The sequence below is a fragment of the Protopterus annectens genome, chromosome 11.part0 (genome assembly GCF_019279795.1).
Source record: "Protopterus annectens isolate FY-2018-M chromosome 11.part0, PAN1.0, whole genome shotgun sequence".
Lineage (NCBI taxonomy): Eukaryota > Metazoa > Chordata > Ceratodontiformes > Protopteridae > Protopterus > Protopterus annectens.
The window spans coordinates 487953336-487980385 of NC_056745.1; the positions used below are offsets into that span (position 1 = coordinate 487953336).

Genomic DNA, 27050 nt, shown 5'->3' on the forward strand with positions numbered 1-27050 from the left:
GCAGTTCTGTGAACGTTAAAGGAAGGGCTTTGCAGTTCACACACGCACACACACACCACTTATATAAGTAAAGCAGTTCTGTGAACATCAAAGGTAGGGATCTGCAGTTTACACACACAGCACTTACAAGTAAAGCTGTTCCATGTAGTGAATGACTGTAAATCATACACCTTTAAGTAAAGCAGTTCCATGTAGTGAACGACTGTAAATCATACATCTTTAAGTAAAGCAGTTCCGTGAATTGAACGACGTTAAAACACACACACCACTTACTATAAGTAAAGCAGTTCTGTGAACATTAAAGGAAATGATTGGCAGTTCACAAAGCACAGCAGTTCCATGAGACAAGTAAGTAAGTAAGTAATTAATTAATTGTATAATTGCCAGGCTATTTAATGGAGGTTACTGCACACTGCAATTTGTTTTCACTTGATAAAGCTCAGGATTGCCTGAGCGAAAGCGCTTGTGTGATTTTATCTGTGACTTTTGGAATACTTCAGAAATAAAAATACAGCCTTGTGGACTTTAGCAGAGTTCCGGTTCCTTTCTTCAAGGTCGTGGATTATTCTTTGCTTGTCTTTGGTTTTTTGTGCATTACTTCACTTGATCTTGTCTGCCATGGCCAACGGAGAAGAAACCTTTAACCCAGGAGAAACTCCTGAAATACTGAAAAACACTACAAACGATCTTCCTGTGAGTAGAGCGGAGTTCAACCAAGTACTGGTTGCACTCAAGGAGCTCACTAACTTGCTGAAACCCACTACGGCTGCTTCACCAGGGCTAGCTTGCAACCAGCAGCAAGCACTACAAAATAACTTTGGATTACTGGTAATTGCGGACCCGGAAGAGGGTACAAGCTCCACTATATCCTCCACGGACATGTCTGGCGCCGGATCCAAAAGAAACAACTTTACTCGTCGCCATGAAGCTACCAGAGCTCCTGAAACTAACGTACAACTAGGGACCAATGGAACTAGTAATCCTGCTTTGAAACATAGAAACAAGGATGTAAACTTTACAAAATGGGCTGGACAACGCTTCACCTTTTCTAAAGGTAGTAACAATTCTAACAATTTCTCTAACTTTGATCAGAGCATGGACTTGTTCAAGGACAAATTATACTCCTTAAGGAGTACACAGCTAGAGATAGACTACTTGAATGAATGTCTGAGAGTAAAGCGTGTCCCGAAGGGCTACGCTTTTAAATTTCCAAACAATGTCCAGTATGGTACTGATTATTATTTTAACTTGTGTGAGATTTTTGATAAAGCTGGATTGGAAATGTTGCATGTAATGGTAGGGGAATATGAACTGAAAGCACAAACATTAATGAATGAGCTAGACACTTTAAACAATGAGTTAACATCTAGTACTAATTTTAGTGCTTTTAAACCAAACTATGACAAGGTTTTTGATAATGTTGATGTTTTTGTGATAAGATTCTTAACAGAAAACTAAGAAAATTAGAACGTGATCTCATCGAATACAGGGATGGCCTTGCCTACCCTAGCCCCAATGGTTACAATAAAACTTCTTCCAAAAACAACACCACAAACACAGATAGGGCTAGTGACACATATGACAGACAAGAGGAACCCCTTAGAAGAAGTGAAAGGCTAGCAGAGAAGAACAGAAGGGGTACTAACAACCAGGATTTTCAACAGAACCCCGCCAGACCGGGTTTGGGGACAGAGACAAAGACAGGCACCGAGGTCTTGGAATTTTGTTCACTAACAAACCACCATACACCAACTACCCTAACATCCCTGGATGATCCTATAACTGACCAAGCCCCAAATCTGGGTTTACACAATCAAAACCCTACTAATATTGAGGGTAACTGCACTATTTTAAGGAGAAACAACTTTGCCATATACAATTACACGGACATGAACCTTCCTACAAATGCTTTTGATATTTTCACCCGAGGGCTACATTTTGTCCCAACTAAACCCATGAATTTAACACAAGCTTTGATAGATTTAAAAATGTTTACCAGGGCTTTAAACTTAAATTTGATATTTAAAGGGCAAACACTTAATGCAGCAGGCCCAACGCGTACAAGTCTCTTTAACCCCCCACTACACCCAATAATCCTCTTTTTTGAAAAGTTAGTGGAGAATGACTTCAGGAAAGTATATAATAATCAAGAAATTCTACTTCATCCAAATTTTTCTGAACAAGAAATGAACTTTATTGAACACTTGCATGAAGAAAAAATCAGGGTCATGAAACCTGATAAAGGAGGGGGAATTGTCCTTATGTTCTCAGAGGACTACGAAGCCCACATGCACACTATGTTGCAGAATGACGAACAATACGAGACGGTTTCACGAAACGAGATCAATACAGCCTTTGCTGAGATTAAGTACTATCTTAGTGACCTTCTATTACAACAGGCCATCAATGAAAAGGTCTACAACTACTTACATGTGGAAAAGCCCAGAATACCAGTCATCTTTGGGATACCTAAAACCCACAAAGGAATAAATCCACTACAATTCAGGCCGATTGTATCAGGAGCAGGTGGAGTGACTGAGCCCCTGGGAAAATTTATTGATTACATGACCAAAGAATACACGTCTTTATTGTCCCATGTCTGCAAGGATTCTTGGCACTTCCTCCGGGACATTCCCACCTCTTGCTACTCCGCAGACACCTTAATGGTCACAGTGGACATCAAAGATCTGTTTTCCAGCATCCCTCATCAAAAAGGTTTGGAATGGTTTGCCCAATTTCTAGGCCAGAAGACAACCCTTAGTAACAAAATGCCCAACTTGCTTACCGAAATGATGGAGATGGTTTTGTCCAACAACTTCATCTTTTTTAATGGTGAATTATACCGGCAACGCAAGGGGGTTGCCATGGGAGCATCTTGTGCATCCTTCTACGCAAATGTAGTATTGCACATGTGGGAGCATACATTCGTTTTAATACCCCCATGGAAAGATCACATTCTTTTCTACAGACGTTATTTGGATGACATCTGTATTTTATGGTCTGGCTCTGAAGGGAACCTATCTGAATTCCTTACACACATCAATTCAACAACGAATTTCCTACAATTCACACACACAGTGGATCAGCACGAACTTCATTATCTGGACATTACTCTTTACAAGGACTACAATCAGAAAACTTTCCATTCCAAACTACATCGCAAGGCAACATTTTCTAACTCCTTGCTACACTTCAAAAGTGCCCACCCACCATATCAAAAGAGGGGGATCATTAAGGGGCAGCTCATCAGAGCAAGTAGAATATGCAGTACGGAGAAAGATTTTGATTCTGAGGTGGAATTTTTGAAAAACCTTTTCTTGGAGAGAGGTTACCCTCTGGAACTATTTCTAACTCTAGCAGCAGAGGTAAAATCTGCACGACATTCCCTCTACAAACCAATACTGGGGGGGGGGGTTTGTACCAGTGACCAACAATACACAAAACAAGGATACTGTTCACACTAACAGTTTTGCACACACATACTCATCAAATTCCTATGAGTTGGAAGAAACAATCTTACATCACTGGCCAGTTTTAACCCTCTTTGAAGAACTAAAGGACTACATACCACCTAAACCCAGTTTTGTTCGTAAAAGAGGGGCTAATTTAAAGGAATTATTTGAAAGAAATCAAAGAAAAAAGATGAAGGTAAAACAACCAAGGCTGGGCACATTCAAATGTGGTGCCTGTGCCCAATGTCATGCCATATCCAAAGAAACAGCACCATACCTCCCGTCTAGGAACTACAAGATACACCCCACTGGATTTTACACCTGTGCCTCTAGAGAGGTCGTATACTTGGGGATGTGCACCAACTGTCAAAGTTTCTATGTGGGCAAAACTGAGAGGGAATTAAGAAAACGTATCTACGAGCATCTTTATGACATGACCAGGAAGAAGGAAACCAACGCCTTCTACAAACACTCACTCTCCTGCCCAGAACCCAAAATCCAGTTTCTAGTTCTGGAACAGGTTGAGCCAGATGCAAGAGGTGGTGACTGGGAATCCACCTTGGGCTACCGTGAACTATTATGGCAGTTGAGACTGAATGCAGGGAAGCCACCAGGTCTGAATGGGATGATCAGCATTAAACCGGTCCTCAAGCTTAGGAGGGCTAGGTTATAACTCTCACACTTGACCCCTTCATACCACAGCATCCCCACACAGCATATTAAATTATTGAACATCCACGGTTATAGGATTCCGACTAATAAATCAAATTCTATATGAAATGTTATATGGATGGGCATTAAAAATATCTCACGCATATTTTATTACATGTTTTTATCAGTGTAAAGTAATAATGAAAAAAAATTTTTTAACAATTCACTGACAATCTAAACACATCTTTAAGCATATTTTTAACAATCTACAACCCCAATCAGACTTCAGACTTTTATGTTCTGAAACCTAGGAAACTGGCATTTTAAAATGTTTTTATGGTTTGTCATTTTTATTTAAGTGCATATGTTATTGCAAACATTTCATTTTTTGAGTTGATATAATGACTAACTTTTTTAACACCCAACTCTAAAGCACCACACCTTAGTACTAGATTTACTAATTAATTAATTGTATAATTGCCAGGCTATTTAATGGAGGTTACTGCACACTGCAATTTGTTTTCACTTGATAAAGCTCAGGATTGCCTGAGCGAAAGCGCTTGTGTGATTTTATCTGTGACTTTTGGAATACTTCAGAAATAAAAATACAGCCTTGTGGACTTTAGCAGAGTTCCGGTTCCTTTCTTCAAGGTCGTGGATTATTCTTTGCTTGTCTTTGGTTTTTTGTGCATTACTTCACAAGTAAGTAAACTGTTTCGTGAATGTTAAAGAAAGGGATCGGTTTAAATTTGCGCATGGAAAGGACATCTGAGACATGACGCTCTCACCCCCCCCCCCACCAGCTATTCCACTGAGAGTTAGTCATTATACATGTGGTGCTACCATTTTGTAAGGTGTCAGTGTATTACTACAACAGGAACAAAAATTATAAGCTTCATTTACATGTTTACAATATAAAGATGTCTCTTCGTTACTTGTTAAGAATCTTTAGGAGTTAAGGTGTATGTGTGACTATAAGAGCAAGATGAAAGTGTATATTTCTCTGGTAAAGATTATCCTATGTCTATAAAGCAGGTATACTTGTATGTGTCTTTTAGGTGTGCTATTAATCCTTCCCTGAACTGTGAATACTCAGTAAGTTACCACAGTTGTTCTGTGAGATGATTCCATTTAGTAGGAAGAAACATACCACAGGATTTTTCACCTGTAGCAAGGTCAAAATGGTGATAGACTAGAGTTAGGGTGTTGCTGTCCTATTTCTATCTATCTATCTATCTATCTATCTATCTAGATATATATTGTTAATCCACCACAATTCATTTAATGCAGGTTGTATCTCAATAGATGCAGAATTATGAAATTTTGATTGTTTAGATATCGCCAGCCATTATTTTAATAACAAAAACAACGAGGACATATTCATGGATACTCCATTTTCTAAGCACAGTAATGCCTCCAGGGGAAATAAAAGAATTTCATGGGAGGAAGATCCTCTGTCAGTGGCCTCACAACACTCCTGTGTGGTCCATTATTTTCCTGTAATGCTCGCCAGGCTGAACATTATTGCTTGTGTATATATAATGGTCTGGTTCTTAACAGAAATTCAAATCAGATTTTTGTGTAGCAGTAACACCAGCTTCTTGTTGTTTCTGCATACCATGGTTATATTAAAACATTTGTGTTAGAATGTGCAATGTCTGCATCCTGATAATAACTAAAGCTTCTAATATAGTTTTATTCCATAACAACTTAGTCATTCCAGAAGAAGGTTTCCTGAAGCCAAGAACTTGGCCAGTTTTACTTGTTTGTTGTCCCCTTTAAAAAAATATTCTACCTCTAGTTCAGTCATTACAGATGTCTGTGACATCATTATAGGCATTGCCATAGGAATATCTGTGATGCTGAAATAGAACACCAAGTCCTGAGTTCTTTAAGTTATGGCAAAGAAGTGAAAACGCTACAAGCACATAATCTCAAAAGGCAGTCAAATAAGAGGGAATATACTCAAAAAAGTTTTGCAACAAATAACAAGATGAACGCAAAACGAAAGAACATGAGGAAAGGTACTTTAAAGCTATACAGATGTCTAAATGAAGAACAGTAAAACATGCTGAATACTCATGTAATACAGGGCAAGATATTTGTTATTATTTTGTTTTCTAATGTGCTCTGCCAGATGTTGATAGCTGTTCAGTGACAACTGTAAGCATATAACATTCTTCTTTATTATGGTAGCAATTTTAACTGGAAGCTCCTACAGTGAGCAGGACCATTTAGACTATATACACTTTTGACATTAACACTGAGACTGACTAACTACTGGAAAACAGAGGCTGTGGATCAACATCTAAAATGATGTAGAAAAAGTCTATAATGGTGCAAGTTCCATTTTTTCTCTGTATATGTCTCTTACTAGAAGAGTTATTGAATATAGTACCCTTTTTGTATTTTCTTGATAGTGATACAACCAGCTTGGAGGTAATCTAGAATAACATTTCCCTAGATAAATCAAAGGTACTGAGAGCCTGAGCTCCTCCTGATAGACTCCTAACAACTTAATTTATATTTTGCTTAACTGTAAACTATACAAGGGTGACTTGTTTACTTTACTGAATAACAACATTGCGCCTTTTGGGGTTTAACATTTAATTAGCATCACTGTAGCAGCAGAAATTGTGACACATTCATTATCCTTATTTGTATATTTATTTATTGGCATTTGATTACTGGGATAGTCCACTGGGCCATGAGAGCCCATTTTCAATGGAGGCCTGGGGAGTACATGTAACAATCTTGAACAATTAAAATAAATTGTACCATACATAGATACATAAAAAAGAGCATATAAATAAAAAGAGAAAAAAAAATCCTTGAGCGTGCATAAACTGAATGAAAGGTATCTTTTCTCCTAGCCTAAAAGGCAGATTGTGGAATTCACTTCTAAAACTTTGTTAGATTAAGACTGTAACTGATTTTAGTCAAAGTTGTATAATTTATCAAGTGATCTTTTTAAATAATATCAGGATACAAGCTCCATAACGGCTTCTTGGAGAGATGTAGAAACTATGATTCTCTCACATTGTAACATTGGAATAACAACATATAATGGATATAACAAAACTGTTATCACAAACATAATGTCCCTTTATGTGATGAAGAGTGCAAATAAGAAAGATGGGAAATCTGAAGCCACGTGATGTCAAAGGTTCCAGAAAATTATTAGCATTTAGGCCAACCCATGGCACAGAGAGAGAGGTGAAGCCTTAAATAAGCAGCCCCTGAAAGTTTAGCTTCATTTTGCAGCCTTGACAATGTAGGATCTGGCTACATGAATGAAGTGTGTGAGAAAGTAATAACTTGTGTGAATAGCATTTGTTATATATAAGGGTCACTTGAAGATGCTCTGGGTCACACAGAGAGACCATTATGGGAAAGGGAGCTGGGATGCCAGGCTAAAGACTCACCTCTGTAGTTGGCTTGTGTGCAATCTAATATCGGGGTGGATGTTAAAAACTTATTCCCAGGACAGCAGTGCCCATTCCCTTTATGCTCTTGGGCCTAAGCTGTATTGTGTGAATTAACTGCTGAATTAAAGTTGTCTGCTCTTTCTTTCTTTCTTTCTTATGTTTTACCTTGCTGGGTACCAGTGATTTGACTTAATAGACAATCCTTCAGGTCTCAGTTAGGACATTGTTTCATTGGCAGAACTGGGATTAAAACCACATCCAGCCATCCAGCTATCAATCTGCCACATGTTTGGCTTTGAGGTGAGATTCAACCCCCATCCACATCACTGGTTATCACAGTGGCTGTCTAAGAAAACATGGTCACATTTCTTATCTGAGTCTTTATTGTTGACAGATGAAGGGCAATCTGTTACTATCAGCATAAAAATGCAGAATCTTGTTTAAACCACTCAGTATATATATATATATATATATATATATATATATATATATATATATATATATATATATAGAGTGCAGAAGGTTCCAGAATATAGGTTATGGCATATTTTGAAGAACTGTGGCTGTGGTCATGTTGCGAGGTACAAAGTAATAATCACCACAGTTAGGCATTTAAAAAATGATTTCAGCTGTGCTGGTTGAGTGTTTCAGAAGTCTGAAAAGTATTTCCTAGAGGCATATTATAGTCAGTCCACTGCAAAATGATGCTGTTTTGTGAAGTTTTAGTTTGGCAAAATTAATAAGCTGATTCAGTTAGAAAAAAAAATAATTTTGTTAGTCTGAAGGTCTCAGCAGCATTTGCTTTCATTATACAAAACTTCACTATAAACACAACTTTCTGAACTCTTATCATCACCCTTATTTTCAAAGTCCTGTGAAGTCACCTTTGCTATTGTATAGCATCATACTATTATAGGTGAAACCCACAGAATTGATGGTGTCTAAATAAACAAATCTTTCAAACAGTGTAAGATTTAACTAACAATATATAGAGAATTACCAGTAAGAAATTTGTGGAGATTGAGGTTATGCTGCAAGTTGCTGGTGGTATACAGAGTCACCAGCAGAGGTCCATGGTTTCTTCTTATCATTGAAAAATTATCTGAGATATGTAAATGTCTGGTTCAAAGTGTGGTTAATCTGTTGTGTGCTGTCAGTCTGAGAGCAGCTGACCTTTATAGTGAATGGAAGGGGATTCACTGATGTCTGCAGTGGTGATAAATGTCATGATAAAGGGATAGTGCCTCAGTACTCTGGTTCCATTAAAATGTTTGGATCATACAAGGATAGATATCAGTTGAACTGTGTTAGGAAAGAATAAAGGTCTCTGCTGGGGAAAGTAAAGATTTATCTCTTTCTCACAGGCTAACAAACATGCTCAGGGAAGCTAGTATGTAGTTTTCCCTGTGGTTTGACTTTTAAATATGCCAAAAGAAGGAAGGTTTTCAAAGTATTTAATAAAAACATTCATTTTGTTATATCGGTCATAAATGTAAAACTTTTTAAAAAAACTTGCTGATTGATTATTCATGTGCATAAATCTGTGACAGCAACTTTACCTTCTCCATAGCCTTATACTGCACTTTTGTGTAAGGAAATAGATCATAACAACAGTCTTTAAATGATCTTACTTCTTAAACATTTATTGCCAATATTTGGTGTAACCTTCTTTTCCCTATTTTTACTAGAGGACATAAGGTTTAAACATTCATAGAGAAGCCTCCTTCCCTAATGGCAGGGAAATGACACCTACATTCCACTGCTAGGCTATTGTCTTTAAGACTCCATTAACAAATTATGTTTGTAAGGTATTTTGAGGAGTGATTACTGGATGCAGTGCACAGTGTCTCATGTATACAGGATTCCTGTCTTTATCTTGAGAAGATCATCTGTAAGTGAACGTGAGGACAGACTTAAAGAGATTTCTTTGCAGAGTTACTTATCTATCAAATAAACTCACAGGAGAAATTTTGTAGAAGCATGAAAACTACAGGTATGGTGACTAATGTAACATAGTTTACTACATAACGAAAAATACAATAAAACAGAAGACTTTCTTTTATGGAAGTTTTTTCCCTCCTGCTGATCTTGAGTGAACAGGATTCCCGCCATTTCCCACCTTGCCTAGGTGTTCCTTTTTACAGGGATGAGGCCTTCTTACAGGTAGCAGATCATTACCACCGTGAGGAAGATTGTGCTTCTTTTGTTTATGCCCCACACGTTATCCCTTTCCCATTCGCATGATATCAGTGTCAAACATCTGTGCATTCTTCATGCGGATTTCTGATAGCTCCCACAATGTTTGCTACCTGCTTATTGAAGATCCCAAGGAAATTACGCAAGGCTCACCAATCACCACAGAAGCCCTAACCCTCCCCTGAGAAAGGAGTCACAGTTAGAGGGTCTCCCTTCCCTCTTCTTTGTTTGCTCTTATTGAAATTATTAATGTTTTATGTAACTGCAGCCTTTAATAATCTATATCCTCCTAACCCATTTTTAAACACCTTTATTGAATTATTACTATGACATAGGCAAATTTACATTTATACAAAAGTAATCAAATTGTATTAGCAGCTTAACATTAACACACATTGTACTTAACATATATTATATATCATATAACCTAAGCAACATTACATAAATTATTCGATTCCTGCCCACTTTTTTAAAACAAGAAACATCTTTATTAAACCATCAATTACAACATAGGCAATCATACATTTATATAAATAAAAAAGCACACCAACACAATCCTAGTTGCAAGCATTTTACATAACAAATCATACTGATATATTCCCAGTTGCAAACATTATACATCACTTATAATCTACTCAATCGTTTTCACTCAAACATTACATAGCTCATTTAAGTCCTGCATTCCTTTAAACCTCATTTATATCCCCTGTCCTAGCCCATTTTGTTGAGTTTATTAACCACAAATTATGAATTCATATTTATGTTTGCTATGTATCTAAACCCTGCAGAATGCATTGAGCTGAACCTGAACAGATAATTAAAGGCAACATCACATTCAAAGTGCTAAATCTCACCTTTTAGCACTCATGGTCATGATGGCTTACATATTCTTTCTATGTATCTATGTATTTATTTATTTATTTTCATAGTTATTTTAATTGAGCAAGAGTGAATATTACATGACCTTTTCTTCTACAGTTATAGTTTTGCAACATGTAAATAAAATGACACTTGACTTTCACGAGCAGTAAGGAACATACAATTACAAAGCAGAGTTCAGTGAACAATGCAGTGCATGAAAAAAGTATTTGTTTAAAAGTCTTTGTTTCCTTATCCTTTACATGAGGGTATTCACACTTCAGTTTTACCCCCCCCCCTCCCCGAGTTCCTATCTTCTGGTGTACTGCAGCCATGAGAGCTTTATGCTGTCATTAATCTAAACTGTTATAGTCAATAGGATTAGTCAGAGACTGGTACAAACAGACTATTCCAGGCACAATTTACAGTTTCAGCATTTCTCCACACCAAAGCTACATTATTTATATTACAAATACACACACACACACACACACACACACACACACACACACACACACACACACACACACACACACACACACACACAAGCAGTAAAAAAAAGACTGCAGTGACAACTCCTGTGCAAAAATGAAAATACTATAGACACTTATGAAAATGCGCAGGAAAACCCAATAGTTTTCATATAATCGTTTATTCAATAACTCTAATGCAAAATGGAGAAACTTGATGGAAAATAACTATTTTATAAAACAATTGGTCTGTGAGGTGAAATAGGCTTTAAAAAGGATTCTGTGATTGGCTGTCAGCAGTGTATACATTTAAGTACCATGTGCTGTAAATAATAAGTGTAGGCACTGTTCCAGCTGCACGATCACAGAATCTTCAAAGAATCTTCACAAATACAAGGCTGCCACATTTATCTTTAGCAAATTGTAACCACCTTCCTACAGTCTGCACTCACATGTAATAAAAAGATGGGAACAGTCAATGCAGCTTCTTCTTACTACTTTTATTTTAAATGTTTCTTTTTCTTTTAAAATTAGTGGTTCTCCACTTAGACAGCTGAAACTTTAGTTACCCCCCTTTTCTTATCTAACTGCTTAGTGTACAATGTAGTGTTTATAATAATAACCAATTTTTTCATCTTACCTTTAAACATCTGTTGCAAGACCACCAGTTATTGGAGAACCCACATTTTGTCTCTCAGTAGTCATCTTGGGATTAATGCTTTTGTCTTCTCCTGGTGAGAGAAGGAGCACAGGGACATTATTTTCTGAAGACTGCTGATCACCAGAAAGCCTAATAACTGCTTCTTAGGTGACAGCTTGGAATTTGTGCTTATATTCTGCTCCTGGTGAGGCAAGAAGTAGAGGGCATTGATTCCTGACTGTTTCTGGTTGGACAGTGAGTGTCTGGGCTTAATGTTCTTGATTGGTCTGGTTGCTATTCAAGGCCTCTACCAGGAAAATGCTCCAACTAGCCTACAGACCCTTGCATCATCTGGGACAATACTGTGGATCACCAAACAGGCTATGGCCTGCTTCTCTTCTTGGGATTGGTGCTAACGTTTTTCTTCTGGTAAAAGAAGAAGCAAAGGAGTATTGTATCCCAGCAGAGTGAAGTTGTGGTGAGAACAGCACTAGTAGTAGCCATTCATGCGACTCCCCTCTTTTCATCATTCCTGACAAGCTAATTCTTTGTTTTCAGTAAGTATTGCTTGATTTGTTTCTAACTTTAGAATATCTGCCTAAATACTTCATCCGTAAATTTTCAGAGTCTATGTATTAGTTTGCCCTCAAGTGTTTGGCCATGCCCTGTACAGATACAGACACCTTGAGTGACATTTTTCCTGTAAAAGCACAATTGAAATTTTTCCAATACCTAGTTGCACACAGGACAACTAGTTTGCAGTGACGAGCACTATCCCCAGAGTTGCAAACTGAGTACTCCTGACATTTGGACTCCGGACGGTGCAGTGATGCAGCGGTAGTGTTGTCACCTCACATAAGTAGGTTCTCTGCTTCGATTCTTGGCTGGGGTGTCTTCTGTGTGGAGTCTGCATGTCCTCCCTGTGTTTGTGTGGACTTCCTCCGGTTTGCTTCCATGTTACAAAGACATGCGTCTGGAGCATTTCTTCCCAGGCCTCCACTGAAAATTGGCTTTGTTCCAAGTTGGACTTTCCAGGTTAACAAATGTTAAATAAATAAATAAAATTGCTTTATATTCTCATTCCAGCTTTCTAATCAATAAAAAAGTCTGTTGCCATGGGCATGAACTTTCCCACTATCTATGTTACCAGCTTGGTGGATATGGGCATCCTGAGCCAATGGAGAAATTGCCTCATGTTTACTGATAACCAGTTAATTCTCAAACAAACTGATATGGTATGTGAGAGATGCATTTATACAATGTCACTGGAACAAAGCTCTCACATAAAAGTACTCCTAATGTCAGTAAGGCTGTCAGTAGTATATACGCTACACCCATCACACACAATTCAAAGCAATCTTATAGACCCACATATACTGAGGCACTTAAATGTAGCCTTCCTAAACCACAAAGACCTCCTAGACAAACTACACATAAAGAATACACTCAGCAGCCTCAAATGCACTCTTTCAAAACAACACACACATTAACACATAAAGCCACATCTCATGGAGCCTCTACCTCTAAGCCCATAAGGCAAGCCACCACACAGCCTAACATTATGGACACTGGAGACTCCATTGTGAGACACACTGATGTCCTTCTCACCAGGATAAGTAAGGAGAAAGTCACAGTTAGTTACTTATCAGCTGCTAAAATCTGCCACATTGCACACACAGTCAGATCATTGGACCACAAGTACCAGTATGATTCAATCATAGTCTATGTGGGAGTAAATAACCTGAGACATACCTCCCTAAACTATATGAAGAGACACATCATGGAGCTTTCAGAATATGTGTCTCAGGCTGGTATGAGCCTAACACTGATGATGCCACAATATGAACAACAGATGACTGACTTTAATAATTGGCTAATTTTCTGGTGTCATTCTAAGGGGGTGCAATATTTGTCAGTTTGGAAGGAGATGGTCAACAGACCACTCTGCTTTGCCAGGGATGGTATGCACCTCTCCACTCTAGGCTTTTGAATATAAGCTAAAACACTGTCTTTCCCCCATAGTGTCAGTTTTAGGCAATGCCAAACTGAAAGTACTTCTGACACAGCAAATCAAAACCAAGAAAATCTAAAGGTATTACTGCTCAGTGCGAGAAGTCTAAACAAAAAAACTCCACTCCCTAGGAGTTCTCTTCACCCTAGAGAATGCTGATTTGTATGTGGTCACTGAGACATGGTTTAAAGCTGGAGAGAGCACACAACAGTGTAAAGTTATAATGCCTTCCACACATTTAGACCAGCTACTACACAGACAGGAAGTAAAGGTGGAGGTGTCTCTATTTACATCAAAAATAAATATACCTCAAGGCTGGGCAAACAGGACAATGCACTTGAGCTGCTCCATGTTGAAATCACCATAGGCAAAATCCAATACCACTTCCTTGCATGGTATAGGTCCCGCTCTTTGACCCAGGAAACACATACCATGTATTTAAACTTATTAGAAACACTCACCATCCAACCCAATACCATATTCGTGGGTGACTTTAATTACCCCACAATTAACTGGGAATCCTATATGACACCAAATGTACAGGCACATAGATTCCTGGATTTTATAAACACAAACTCCCTGAACCAGATAGTCAATACACCAATCAGGGGTGCAACCATGCTGGATCTGGTCCTCACTAATATGGGAGAGTGCTGCATACTTCCTACTGTAATGTCTTCCCTGGTAAGGTCAGACCACAAAATGGTCTCCTTTGAAGTAAAAATAAAACCTGGACCCCTAGCTAAACCTGGAATATTAAGGAACTACTCTAAGGCTAACCTCCTGTTATTAAGTGATAACCTGGCAACATTGTAAGCCCCCATAAACCATGAGAACACTGCAGCCTATGCAAAGCTGTTCACAGAAACACTGTGCAAGGATGTTAATAGTTGCATAGAGGCAACTGTACCTACCAGGAAGAAGTACAGAACTAACTGAAAAACAAGCCACCCTGGTGGAATCACAAAATCAACAGGCTGTATAACAGAAGGAAGACAATCATGGGAAAACATTAGGAGATGCAGCACCCAGCAGGATAAAAGCACTCTCATCAAATTAAACAAATATCTCAGAGGACAAATAAAGTCTACCAAAGCCAAATTTGAGGTAAATTTGGCATCCCATGCCAAAGACAACCACAAGGCATTTTTTAGCCAAGTCTGCAACCTCAAAGGCAATACACAATTGTGTGCAGAAATCATTGTAAATGGAGTCACCTATATTGATCCAGAAGAAATAGCAAACCTACTGGTGATAAATTCAGTTCCAACTTTATCTCTCTCTCCCCTTCATCATTCCCTTAGGAAATACGGGTCTATATTATGTGATCGAACAGTCAAATGTTCGAACACATAATAATTGACCCCTAAATATTGAAACTCCATAATATCGAATGACAAAAAAAAAAAAACACACCCAAACAAACCATTAAAATGTTCTAAGCAGGGGGGCAAGCCCCTACACCCCCCGCTACTTAAATATACTAACTCCAAGATCGCACTACAGTGCAGACAATGGAAAACTTCCATGTCCGCACTGTATGGAGATCTCCATTGAACCATTCGACATTCTGACAGTTCGATATTTAGGGGTCGATTATTATGTGTTTGAACATTTGACTGTTCGATCACGTAATATAGACCCAGGAAATACCATCATATATAACTCCCCTGCTATCACTAGGGAACAGTTCCTTAACGCTCTCTCTAAGGCCAAGAACACTGCATCAATGGGCCCAGACAAAATCCCAGGATGCCTTTTAAATAGTATGAAACATGACCTATCAGGGCCTCTGGAATTGCTATTTAACTATAGCCTCCAAATAGGCTTCGAGCCTCATGAATGGAGAACAGCAACAGTCATCCTTCTGCACAAAGGTTGACCATCTACAGACCCTGGAAACTACAGACCCATAAGTCTCACTAGACTTATATGGAAAGCCATGGAAAGAATTATCATGGAAATGATCAACACTGATATAGTAAACCTCCAGACACTGGACCCAACCCAGTTTGGTTTCGTCAAGGGTAAATCATGCCTACTCAAGGTAGTGGACTTCTTTGAGATGAGGGCAATATGGTTCACATTACCTACCTTGACCTGGCCTAGGCATTTGACACAATACCCCACTCAGGCATTGTTGACAAACTCAAGAGGTTAGGTACAAACTTGTATGTCACCTGGTGGATATTAAACTGGCTCACAGACAGGACCCAGGAAGTTAGAATTGGGGAGTCCACCTCTACAAGGAGGCCAGTCAGAAGTGGAGTCCCTGAGGGATCAGTCCTTGGACCGCTCCTTTTTGGCATTTACTTCTCTGAAATCAAGGCCAATGTCAGTGATCTCTGGTTGACTAAATCTGTAGATGATTGCAAATTAGGAGCTTTCATTGAATCCCACGCTGACACAAATGTTCTGCAGGAGGGGCTGACACAGACAAACAACTAGTGCCAAAGCCACAGAACAAAAGTAAATGCTGAGAAATGCATAGTAGCATCCTTCTGGACATCATCCACCTCTGGTAACTGTCATATTGACAACACACCCCCTTAGAGTCGACCCAGTAGTCAGGGACTTAGGGACACACATAGATAGTAACCTAGCCTTTGACCATAACGTGTCTACAGCAGTGAGGAAATCATTCTATGTTGTGCAACTTATAAACAAAGGTATGGCATCTTAGTGAGGAAATTATTCTATGTTGTGCAACTTATAAACAAAGGTATGGCATCTAAGTCCAAGGAAGTCATTGTCTCACTGTATTTGGCATTCATCAGCCCTATCACTGAATACAATGCTCCCTTTGGTATGTACCTAATCAGGCATATCCATCAACTGGAATATCCAAAGAGGCTCCTCACTAAAAGAATACAGGGCTTTAGTAAAATGTCCTATGCAAACTGCGTCAAGGCTCTATCCCTCTATTCTTTCTCCTACAGGCTTTTGAGGGAAGTTCTATGCCTGACATACAAGGCATTGTCAGACCCCATTCTGATGGACCTTCTGCATATCCACAAAACAAACAGCACCAGAAGTAAGTACCTATTCTAAAGATTTAAACCTTGCCTGTGATATAAATAGGACCTGCTGGAAAGATAGGTATGTATCCCAGAGATTACCCTGTCTATAGAACAGGCTTCCCATCCACGTGAAGCAGAGTTCCTCCCTAACGCAATTCAAGTGCAACTTAGACAAGTGGATGGGGAACAGGAAATTCATCCCTGCTTTGGCACCTATGTCTCTAAATGACACAGGCATCCTGTAAATATTTCATTTCCCAGGCCCCTGCTGGTAAATGTTTAATCTCCCAAGCCACTGCTTACACTTATCAAGGGTGTCAGAACTTGTCAAAGATTTGGGATGCATGGCTTGGCATAAAAAGGCCTGCCGCTTTCTATCATTTCTAAAAACAGTTTTCTTGCTTCTGTAAATATCATTGATGACTCTGACTCTGAGATCAGACCCATGCTTGGTGACACGGCTGTTTTCTTACGATACTTAACTGCTTTTCAAAGTCCTTATAATCAGATAGCAGCCACATTCTACTGCAATGGGACTTGGCAAGGGAGACAGCAACCAGCCTGTATGCAAACCTGAAGGTCACTGCATTCAGAACTGCAGCATGAGCAGTAACTGGACCTGTCATTCCAAAGCTACATCATCACATGCTAATAATGGGATTAATGGGGGTCAATACAGTAAGGAAACAATCATTAAGGAATAGAAAAAGAGAAATAAATTCATTTTTTAGGACATAGCTTTCAACACAGTATGGAAGAATCCTAACCACGATTTGTAGCTTAACCATTTGATTTTAGTACATTTGTAAAGTTAAAGACACCATGTTCTTGCTTGTTGCAAAGCATGTGGCTCTACAGAAAAGCTTATTATTTATTTATTTATTTATTTACATTTGTTGATCGGGAGTGTCTGACTGGATGTAGGTCCATTTTCAGCGGAGGCCCGGGGAGAAAAGCTCCACAGTTAAAATAAACAGAGAGTAGTTACATTGGATTTACATAGTGATTAACAATTTGATTAACATAGCAATTAATTACAAACATTATTACAGATGAAGAACAGTACATCAGTAGACAACTAGAATCTTTATCTGTGAAGTACATAACAGACATTAACAAATGTTTCAAAAATAAGTTCCTGCTGTATAATAAGTACTAGGCTTATGAGCATCTGAGCTTGCTATAATCAAGGTAGTTAGTGGGGTGGAAAGAAAGGTAGTGGTTGGATGGGGTGGGTGATCTTAGAGTGGGACTTGTAAGGGCATAGCCAGCATGTTTTTAGGTGCACTTTTAGTAAAGTTTTGAAGTGGGCACATGATGGTATGGAGGTAATTGTGGGTGGGAGGGAGTTCCATAATTTGGCTATGGCGCAAAAGAATAGTGCTTCACCAGCAGAGTTATTGGCTTTAGTGATCTGCAAGTGATTTTTTGTTGCTGGATCTTAGTGGTCTGGTGGTGCGATAGGGTTGGAGTAGATTCTGGAGGGATGGAACATTTAGTGGATGGTTTACTAGTTTGTGGGTGAGTGAGAGTTGATATCATTGAAGGAGGTGAGGGAGTTCAAGCCAGCCCAGTTCAGCAAGTGAGAGACAGTGGTGACTACGGTAGGATGCCTCTGTGGTGAATTTGGCGATTTTGTTGTAGCAGGTCTCTAGCTTGTTTAGATTGCATTGCCTTAGGTTGGTATATATTGGAGAGGCATACAGTAGGGTGGAGATAAGGTGGGAATTTGCTACTGAAATCTTTGCTGCTTTGGTGAGAAGTTGCTTATTTCTGTATAATGCTCCTAGTTTTTTGTGGACTTTTTTTATGGTCATGGATATGTGAATGTCAAATTTTAGTTTATTGTCTATTTCCACTCCTAACAATTTGGTGTGTTCTGTTGGGTGTATAGTGGTGTTGTCTTTTTCCTGTGATGTTAAAGTGAGAGTTGTTTTGAGTATGTTTGGTGGGTTGGAAGTTGAGTAGTTTAGTTTTGTTTGGGTTGAGTATTAATTGGGCATTGGATAACCAAGTTTCAACAGAGGAAAAGGCTTCCTGTGTGACTTTTTGCAGTTTGGGTAGGGATTGGGCTGAGCAGATGATGGTTGAGTCATCTGCGTATTGTATGAGTGTGCCATGTTTGGTGGCAGAGGCTAGATTATTGGTGAAAACAGAGAAGAGTAGGGGTCCAAGGATGGATCCTTGGGGAACCCCTATAGAGACAGGTAGTTGGGGAGATATGTCATTCTGCCATACAACGGATTGTTGGTGGTCAGACAGGTAACTCTGAAACCAGTTGGTGACTGATTGAGAGAAGGATAGGTTATTGAGGACAGTGATGAGTTGTTTGTGTGGGACCATGTCAAATACTTTAGTTAGGTCTAGGAAAGTAGCAGAGGAGAGATAGCCATTGTTTTTATAATGAAGGATAGTGTTAGTAAAGGAGATTAAGGCAGTGGTGGTGCTATGGTTTGGTCAGAAACCATGCTGAGTATTGGAAAGGAGGTTGTTAGTAAGGAGGTAGTCTGAGACCTGAGAGTGAATGCATCTCTCTAGTATTTTGGAGAGTGGAGAGAGAATAGCTATGGGGCAATAATTGGTTAGTTCTGTGGAGGGGCCAGATTTGTGGAGGGGAATTATATATGATACTTTCCAAAGTGTGGGAACGTAACTTTCTGACAGAGATCGGTTAATCAAGATGAATACTGGGTAGGCCAGAGCATCAGCTGCGATTTGTAGGTATTCACTTGGGAGGTTGTCTGCTGCTAATTTGGTGGGCTTAAGTTTAGTTAAGAGTTTTTTATGTTGGAGGTAGGTACAGGAGAAAAAGAGAAGGCAGTGGAGAGATTACTAGTTGAAGATGTGGGTTGGAGGGGAGGGGGGTTGTGTTGTTTAGCTAGTGATAGTATGGTTTGTGTGAAGTGTGTTTTGAATGAGGTAGCAATATTTTTGGAGGAGTGAGGGGTGTTAGGAGGAGGGGTACTGACTTTACCTGGGTGGAGGATGGAGTTTATGGAGGACCAGAATTGTTTGGGGCTGTGTTGGGAGGAGTCTAGGGCAGACTGGTAGTATTGGAATTTGTCCTGTTTTATTAGCTTTTTGACTCTATTGCCTAATTCTAGGAATGTCTGTCTAGTTGAGGGGGTTTTGGTTTTGCGCCAGTGCTCCCAGGCTTTATCCCTGTTTTTCATTTCTGACTTATACAGTATACAATGATCACAGCTTATCCTTGTTCAGAGGCACACAGCAGGACAGATCTCTAGATACCATTTGATCACAATATTTCCATATGTTAATAATGTTTTTTATTAATGGCCTTTAAAAAAGTATGTGGCACACAAAATGTTTAAATTCTAAACCCAAACAAGAATATATATTTTGCCATCTTAAAATCATATTTAACCTTTGGTAAAAAAATAATTTGCATCAAATTACTGTGTTTATGGACTTTACTTCAGAAATACTGCGACTCATGACATAATATCAATAAGGCACTCATGAGTGTGTGCAATGTGTAATCCTAAAAAGACTCTTATGGACTTGTAAAGCACTCATTCAAAATTAATATCTGCACATTGCAGAAAAACCCTTTGTACTTTACTAATTACTTAATTAGGGGAAAAATTAAGTGAAACCTCTAGTTCTGCTGTATTGTCAGAATAACTTTGCCTGTGTTAATAAAAATATTCCACTGGCCCTGCTTATAATTTATGTTATAACCTCACAAGGACATCGCCATGGAGTACTGTAAAAATGTTTGGTAGACCATACTTACATATAACTCTTATTGCCAGCAATTTACAGTAACACTTACATTAAGGAAAATATTTGTTATAGTTTGCCATTAGTTAAGATTGTCAGAAGCAGTTACTAATATTACCTCCAATGTGGGGGTATTATTGGGTCATAGGTAAAGACTGTGCTATCAGTCTGCAGCCTATTACAAGCCTCATCAATATTGGAGGTTGGAATTAAATCCTATAACTTGCATCTGTGAGGTTAAGATCTTAACCGTTATGCCAACCCTCCCCAATGAGATGTTTAGAATCATAAATAAATGCTAGAATATTAGTCTTCTGACGATTACATGCCTAGCTAATAACCAGACTTTAATAAAGGTGATAATCAAACCCTGTACCCTGTAGCTGTGAGGTAAATGCTTTAACTAAGAAGTCAATCCCCACGTTAATATATTCCCTAATCATGTTTATTGCACAGCCAGACTCAGCCCTGAAACAGATTTTTTTGTAATTATGACGCCACAGTTTATGTGTCATTTGCCCTATAAAAATAACAGTATTATGTGCATCACCAGTACGAGGAGTCTATCTGTTTCACTGTCTCACTCACAACTGAGGGTGGAAAGTTTACTTATCACTGCATATCATCATCCTCACTGGTCTTATAAAAGAGAATTTACAGTCATATTTAGATATGTTACCAATACATGTAACTCCATATGAACTGCAGAAGGAGTCATTACTGGGCACACTATGGGTGCTGCGAAGAACACTACTGGTTGACATCATAGACGAAACAATACTAATTTCATGAACGTTAATCATACTTTGACTTAGGAATGGACTCCATTCCTGTCATGGTATTAGAAATCCAAAAGACTTGGAGAAATTAAAAAAGGCATGAACTTTTTGTAGGGACTGAAAGTATGCGAGCATGGATGCAAATAACAGATATGAGTTTTTTTGTACTCTGTGGACAGACTTAGGAGTTCAGCAATTTGGGATGATCTTGGAGTAGAGCCAGTGTTTATCAGACTTGAGAAGAGTTGGATGAGATGGTTTGGGCAACAAGTGAGTGGGCCCCTTAGGTTCTGTGATGATGTGGGACACTGCCAGCTGTGCCAGTGGGAGTAGGGCAGTGCATGTGTAACATATGCCAGCATAGCTAGCTGGAGTTTTATAAAGAATTATATGGCATTTGAATATCAGACTGATTTGTACAGATGCTTGTGTCAAAATTTGCTTGTAAGGTTGCTTGTATTAAAAATGTATCAATAGTGGGTCCTGCTGGATAGAAAAGAAGTATACATGTATGTCAGACTGTATTCTTGTAACTGATGAAATGTATGTTTTAACAGAGGATGCTGGAAGGGAAGGGGTTAAGCTCAGTCCAGCTAACCTTAAGAAAAATAGCCTGAAATTAAATGACTTGGGTTTGGCCATAAAGATTTTATCTCACAGGTCTGAATGCAGCCAGAGACGTAATGTCTCTGAAAAGCCTGGGCTGTGATCCTGCTATATTGTCCTTAGTAGTGAAGTAATTGCTACCCTTGGGTGCCAGAGAATGGCTTGTTAGTTTCTGTAGTAAAGGTGGAAGTGTTGGAATTATTTTACAGTTTTTGGATGCTGTAATAAACCTTAGCTAAAGTTCTGTGTGTATATTGTGACACATTAGTGCCAGATCCTGGCTCAGTTTCTACTGAGAGGATAGTGTGAGAACCACAGAGTCAGATGACCAGATGTGATGGCATTCTGTAGCCAGCAATAAAATTGTATTTGAATACTACTGAGAGATGTGAGGTATGCACTCTGTGTTTTGGACCTGACAAGACACTCATCCACTTTCATCTTGCCTTGCTTTAGTAAACAACTAGGGAACAGTAATTATTCAGTCAGTTAAAAAAATATAATGAGACTAGCTAAATGTTGTTTTTTCTGTATCTCTCTGAGTCTTTCCATCTGTGTTGTTTTTTTTATATTTCTTGTGATTTGAAACTCTGGTGTTTATTGTAAATAGATATTCAGTATTTTTATATTTTATTTTGTTATTATTTATTATTAAATATATCTATACCTTTCATTATGGCTGTTATTTTAGAAAATATTTAACCTTTGAGAGTACTTGCATTTATTTTGCAGCACTGTGGCTCCACATTCCTGAATGTCTTGCTGGTTGGTTGAACACTACCATTTGTATAAGTATTCATTTTAATAAATGTAATTTCGTACCCTAGTAAGAGCCTCAAAGTAGCTGGCTTCAGGTGTCCTGGTAGCAGCAAATCTACTTTATAGTCTAGGTGGAGGTAGCACAGCAGGTAAGCTGTGCCATCCTTTCCCAGGTGTGTGTGTGTGTGTGTGTGTGTGTGTGTGTGTGTGTGTGTGTGTGTGTGTGTATGTGTGAAAATCAAATCTCAAAGAGAGTGTGTGTGACAGCTACTTTCAATAGGGACACTGAGAGCACTGCTTTCACAGAGAGGGTGGTGGAAGACTTGGCTTGGAACACCCGGCTAAGGACTCAACTCTATAGTGGTCCATGGAGAGTCTTATTTGGGGCCTGGAAAGTCAGTCCAGTCCCAGGATTGGAGTGTGCATTCCCTGTGTGTTCTCAAGGGAAACTGTACTTGATGCAGTGGGCTGCTTCTGGAAATACTGTGTGTGCCTATTTTCTCACAGTGAATGCTCCCCACTGGTGTCAATGGTGAGGATTGAGGCTCCTTGATCACTGGCTCAGATGCGAGTTAGATCTTAGTGAGAGGCCCTGGGACAGACTTGGAACTTGCTGTAGAAATTATATCTTTCAGTTAGTCTGGAAACACAGGATGAGTTGGTGACAGGAAAGTGTTCTGTTTTTGTCAGGTTGCTTGCAGCATGACCTTTACTAGTATAAGTGGCATTTAAAGGGATAGAGAGATGGATTGTAGGATAAACTATACACTGTTTAGAAATGGAGAATTTACATATAAAACATAGAATGAAGAGACTGGTTTCAGCCATTCTCAGCATAAGTGCAGAGGAATATTCTAAAAATATATAGAAATAAATATTGTGCAGATATGACACTATACAAATGAAGATAAATAATTGTATACTACAAGGAGTGAAAATGTTGCATTGCTAAATACAGTATATACACAATGTGATGCTCTATTTTATTACTATTAGTATCTTTGTAGACGCACACTATTATTTAAAATTGGTGTCTTAATAGTAGTTGCACACCATTATTTAAAATTGGTGTCTTAATATTTTTGTCTTATCATCAGCAAGTGTTGCATTCCTAAGACATTGTCTAATCATCCCCTTCCACATTCCTGTTCTGTCTTATCATATTTTTAACAGTACATTATGTGAACCATGAAGAGGCTCATAGAAGAGAGATTTTCTTTGTGTTTTTGTGTGTGTCCATGTGGGAGTGTGCTTGTACCAATGTTGGCATTTGAACAAACACAACACTAAGATCTTACATGCCATGTGATTGTGGTTTTATCTAAATGTTTAAGATGCCTATTTATTTTTTACCTAGCTGTATATCATACAGAAATCTATTATGTAATGTGACTGAGAGGGTGGCATACAAAGGAATGTTAGCAAGTACAGTCAGAGACATAGACCATGCCTTTAATCACTGAATGTATTATTCTGTGAAAGTTATGGAATGGGTACATTATTCAGAATTTTAAGCCAAAACTTGGTTGACCAGCAATGGCTGATCTGATAATGAATAGGTCTTCTTCAGAAATTCCTTGGACTAGGTTGTATAAGTTAAGATCACCTGATAAATCAACTTCCCCAGTCTGATATATACCGCTCATCCTATCATGTACTGGACTGCTATCCCTCTTCAAATTTTAATTGCCATGCAAAAAGCTTGGTCAAACATAATAAACTGTCCTAGGCTGCTCTACTAGATTTATTTTAAAAAGGGAGAGAGAATGATTTTCCCTTCTGTCAGTGTCAACCCATTGCTGCTTTGGTGAGGTTTATTTCTCGGTATGCAGTTTTGTACATCTGTATTTAAATTCACATTGTTTGCTGTAATTGTTTTTTTTTTAATGATAACTGCTGTTTTCATAAAGTTTCTCATCACCTGTGCATTTGTGCATGTTTCAGACAAACCTTTGTATGCTAGCTATTCTGAAACTGTTGATGGTGTTGTGCTGCTCAGTCTTTTAGAGGAACCGATTAGACTGCTTAACGTGCACTTTATACATTATCTAGTTTCAGTTTCTGAGTAGACATCCTTACTTAAAAACAGAGTGGGAGTTTCACAGATGTACCTTCGGAGTGAAAATCCATACACAGGACAGGTGCATTCAGTCTGTAATTTACATAGGGGAGAGGCATAATCCTTACAAGCATTCAGTCTGTGGTAAATATTCCTCTTCCATGTCCTGCCATACGAAAGACAAATTGCAACTTCATCTGTACAAAATGTCTTTGGCAATGCAGGTGTTTAAGCCCACTGATTCTGCTGACCCCAAGCCTTCATCCTTGACCTTCATACCATTTATACCTTTGGTCACAAAGCCACTCAAGGACTCAAAGGTTAAACCTATTAAAAAAGTCAAATATTCATGCATCTGTCCTCCAGATCCTAGGCTAGATTAAATAAAAATGTGTCTACTGAAGTTTCCTATTAATGTTGCTGAAAAAGCTTTATCTCCTGCCTTGGTACACTCTAAGTCACAATCCTTTGCTAGACTGACTGATATGTTACCAGACACAAGATTGCTGTTATTTTGGGATTCCAGATTCTCACTGCTGAACTAAGACCCCCAACCCAATAGTTTTGGATAACATTTATGATATGTTTGCAGAAAGGTCTTCTTTAGAGCTCAGCAAATGTTTTTCCCTTTTCAAGTTTTCAGTATGTGACAGAGATTCAACTACCACCTTCTCTCACAAACCCAGAATGATGAGACTTTGTTTTTGGCATTGTTTCCAAAGATGGCAGTATCGACTATTATGGAAACTGTGTTGATATTACAATTGGTCTCAGATGCTGAAATATCAGTGCCAGTTTAAGAGTTGACAGTCTTGCCTCAAATGTTGTTGATATTAACATTGTAATCACTGTTGATGATGGTGACACTGACTCTCTCAGCCCAGAAAGTGGCTTTAATTTCAGTTCTGGAGTTAAAGCTGTCTCTACTAGCATTTGCCCCATGCTTTTGGTGCTGATGTTTGGACCATTGGTTTTGATTCTTATAGCTTTGAGTGACATTGTTTCATGATCAGTGCATTTGTTATTGCTAGTTTCATTTATGAGCCAACAACCAGAAACAATATCCTTCCATGATATTATAGAAGCAGTACCATGAACATCACAAAGGTCTATTATTGAGTCTCATGTCCAGCAGCTCCCTCAGGCCAATTCAGCCTCTGAGAGAAAATCTTCAGATTGTCCTCCTTTGAAAGGTCATAGGAAGACTAAGTGTTAGAGAAAGCATGTAGATTCACCAACTAAATCTCCCAGGTATGATTTGTATGATGAAAAGGATACTGACTCCCCTGCATCTCCTCCTGATAACCCAAATTTGGGATCAGCAGAGCACTAAAAGGAATGGAATGCATGGATAATAGGATACAGTTTAGAATGATTGCTGTTAAGCAACTATAACAACTCTGGAGCATAAAAATGTTTTATACAACAACTTAGGCAACAGAAAGTAGAAAGGCTCATTGCCAAATGTAGGGAGCCAATAGCATGAAAAATAACTAGAAATCCTGTAGAGGTATTAGAGGGTGATATTTCAGAAATTGTGTGCAGAGAAATGAGGAAATCATGAAAGTGCACAAAGGGAAATATTTATGAAAGACTTAATTATGCCAAGGTAAAAGGTAGCTATGGCTCAGCAACTAATAGTCAAGAGAGGAGATGAGATAAAACTGGGGACATATAATCAGTCTGCAGGAAAGTCTCCAGGAACAGATGATATTCTTGTGGAAGGTTGGAGGGAAGAAAGTGAAAAAGGAGAAGCACCAACACCTTGGAAGAAAACGGTGGTGGGTGTATTACCTAAGGATGGTAAAGACCCATCAGACCCAGCTTCTTACAGACCCATTTCAGCTTTAAACTATGATTATAAAGTGTTTATATCTATAATAGCTAAAAGAATGACAAAGGTGTTGCCAAAACTGATAGATATGTATTAGTTTGGTTTTGTGGAGGAGAGCCAAACATTTGACAACATTAATAGAACATTGATGATCCAGAGGGAAGCTGTTGTTGGTGGGCCTTGATGCAGAGAAAGTATTCAACAGAGTAAGCTAGGAGTTTACGAGTACTGCAATTTCCTAAGGATATATTTTCTTTCCTTGATAAAATAATAAGGTTAATTAGGAGGATATACAAAGGATTAGATGCAAGAATTAAAGTGAGCGAGCTTCCTGTCTGATAAGTTTTGTTTGAACAGAGAAACCAGATGGTGTGTCCTCATTCCCCTTTTTTATTTGTTTTATATTAGAGTCTTTGTCAAAGAAAATAAGGGAATAAAAAATTCAGGGATATTATTGGTATGGTAATCAACAAAAATGGTTTTATTTCTAGATGATATTATTTTGTACCTGATAAATCCAGAAAAGGACATCTCAGTGTTTTG

The 27050-nt window shown here is 38.5% G+C and overlaps 1 protein-coding gene across 1 annotated transcript in view; it reads left to right on the forward strand.

Annotated features, from left to right (window-relative positions):
* Positions 1 to 618: 618 nt before the first annotated feature.
* LOC122814959 overlaps positions 619 to 27050 on the forward strand; it is a 196302-nt gene continuing 169870 nt past the window's right edge. Inside the window, exons 1-2 of the mRNA XM_044087216.1 lie at positions 619 to 1223; positions 1451 to 1836. Of these exons, the coding sequence (XP_043943151.1) occupies positions 619 to 1223; positions 1451 to 1836 (991 nt within the window). The remainder of the gene's footprint in view (positions 1224 to 1450; positions 1837 to 27050) is intronic.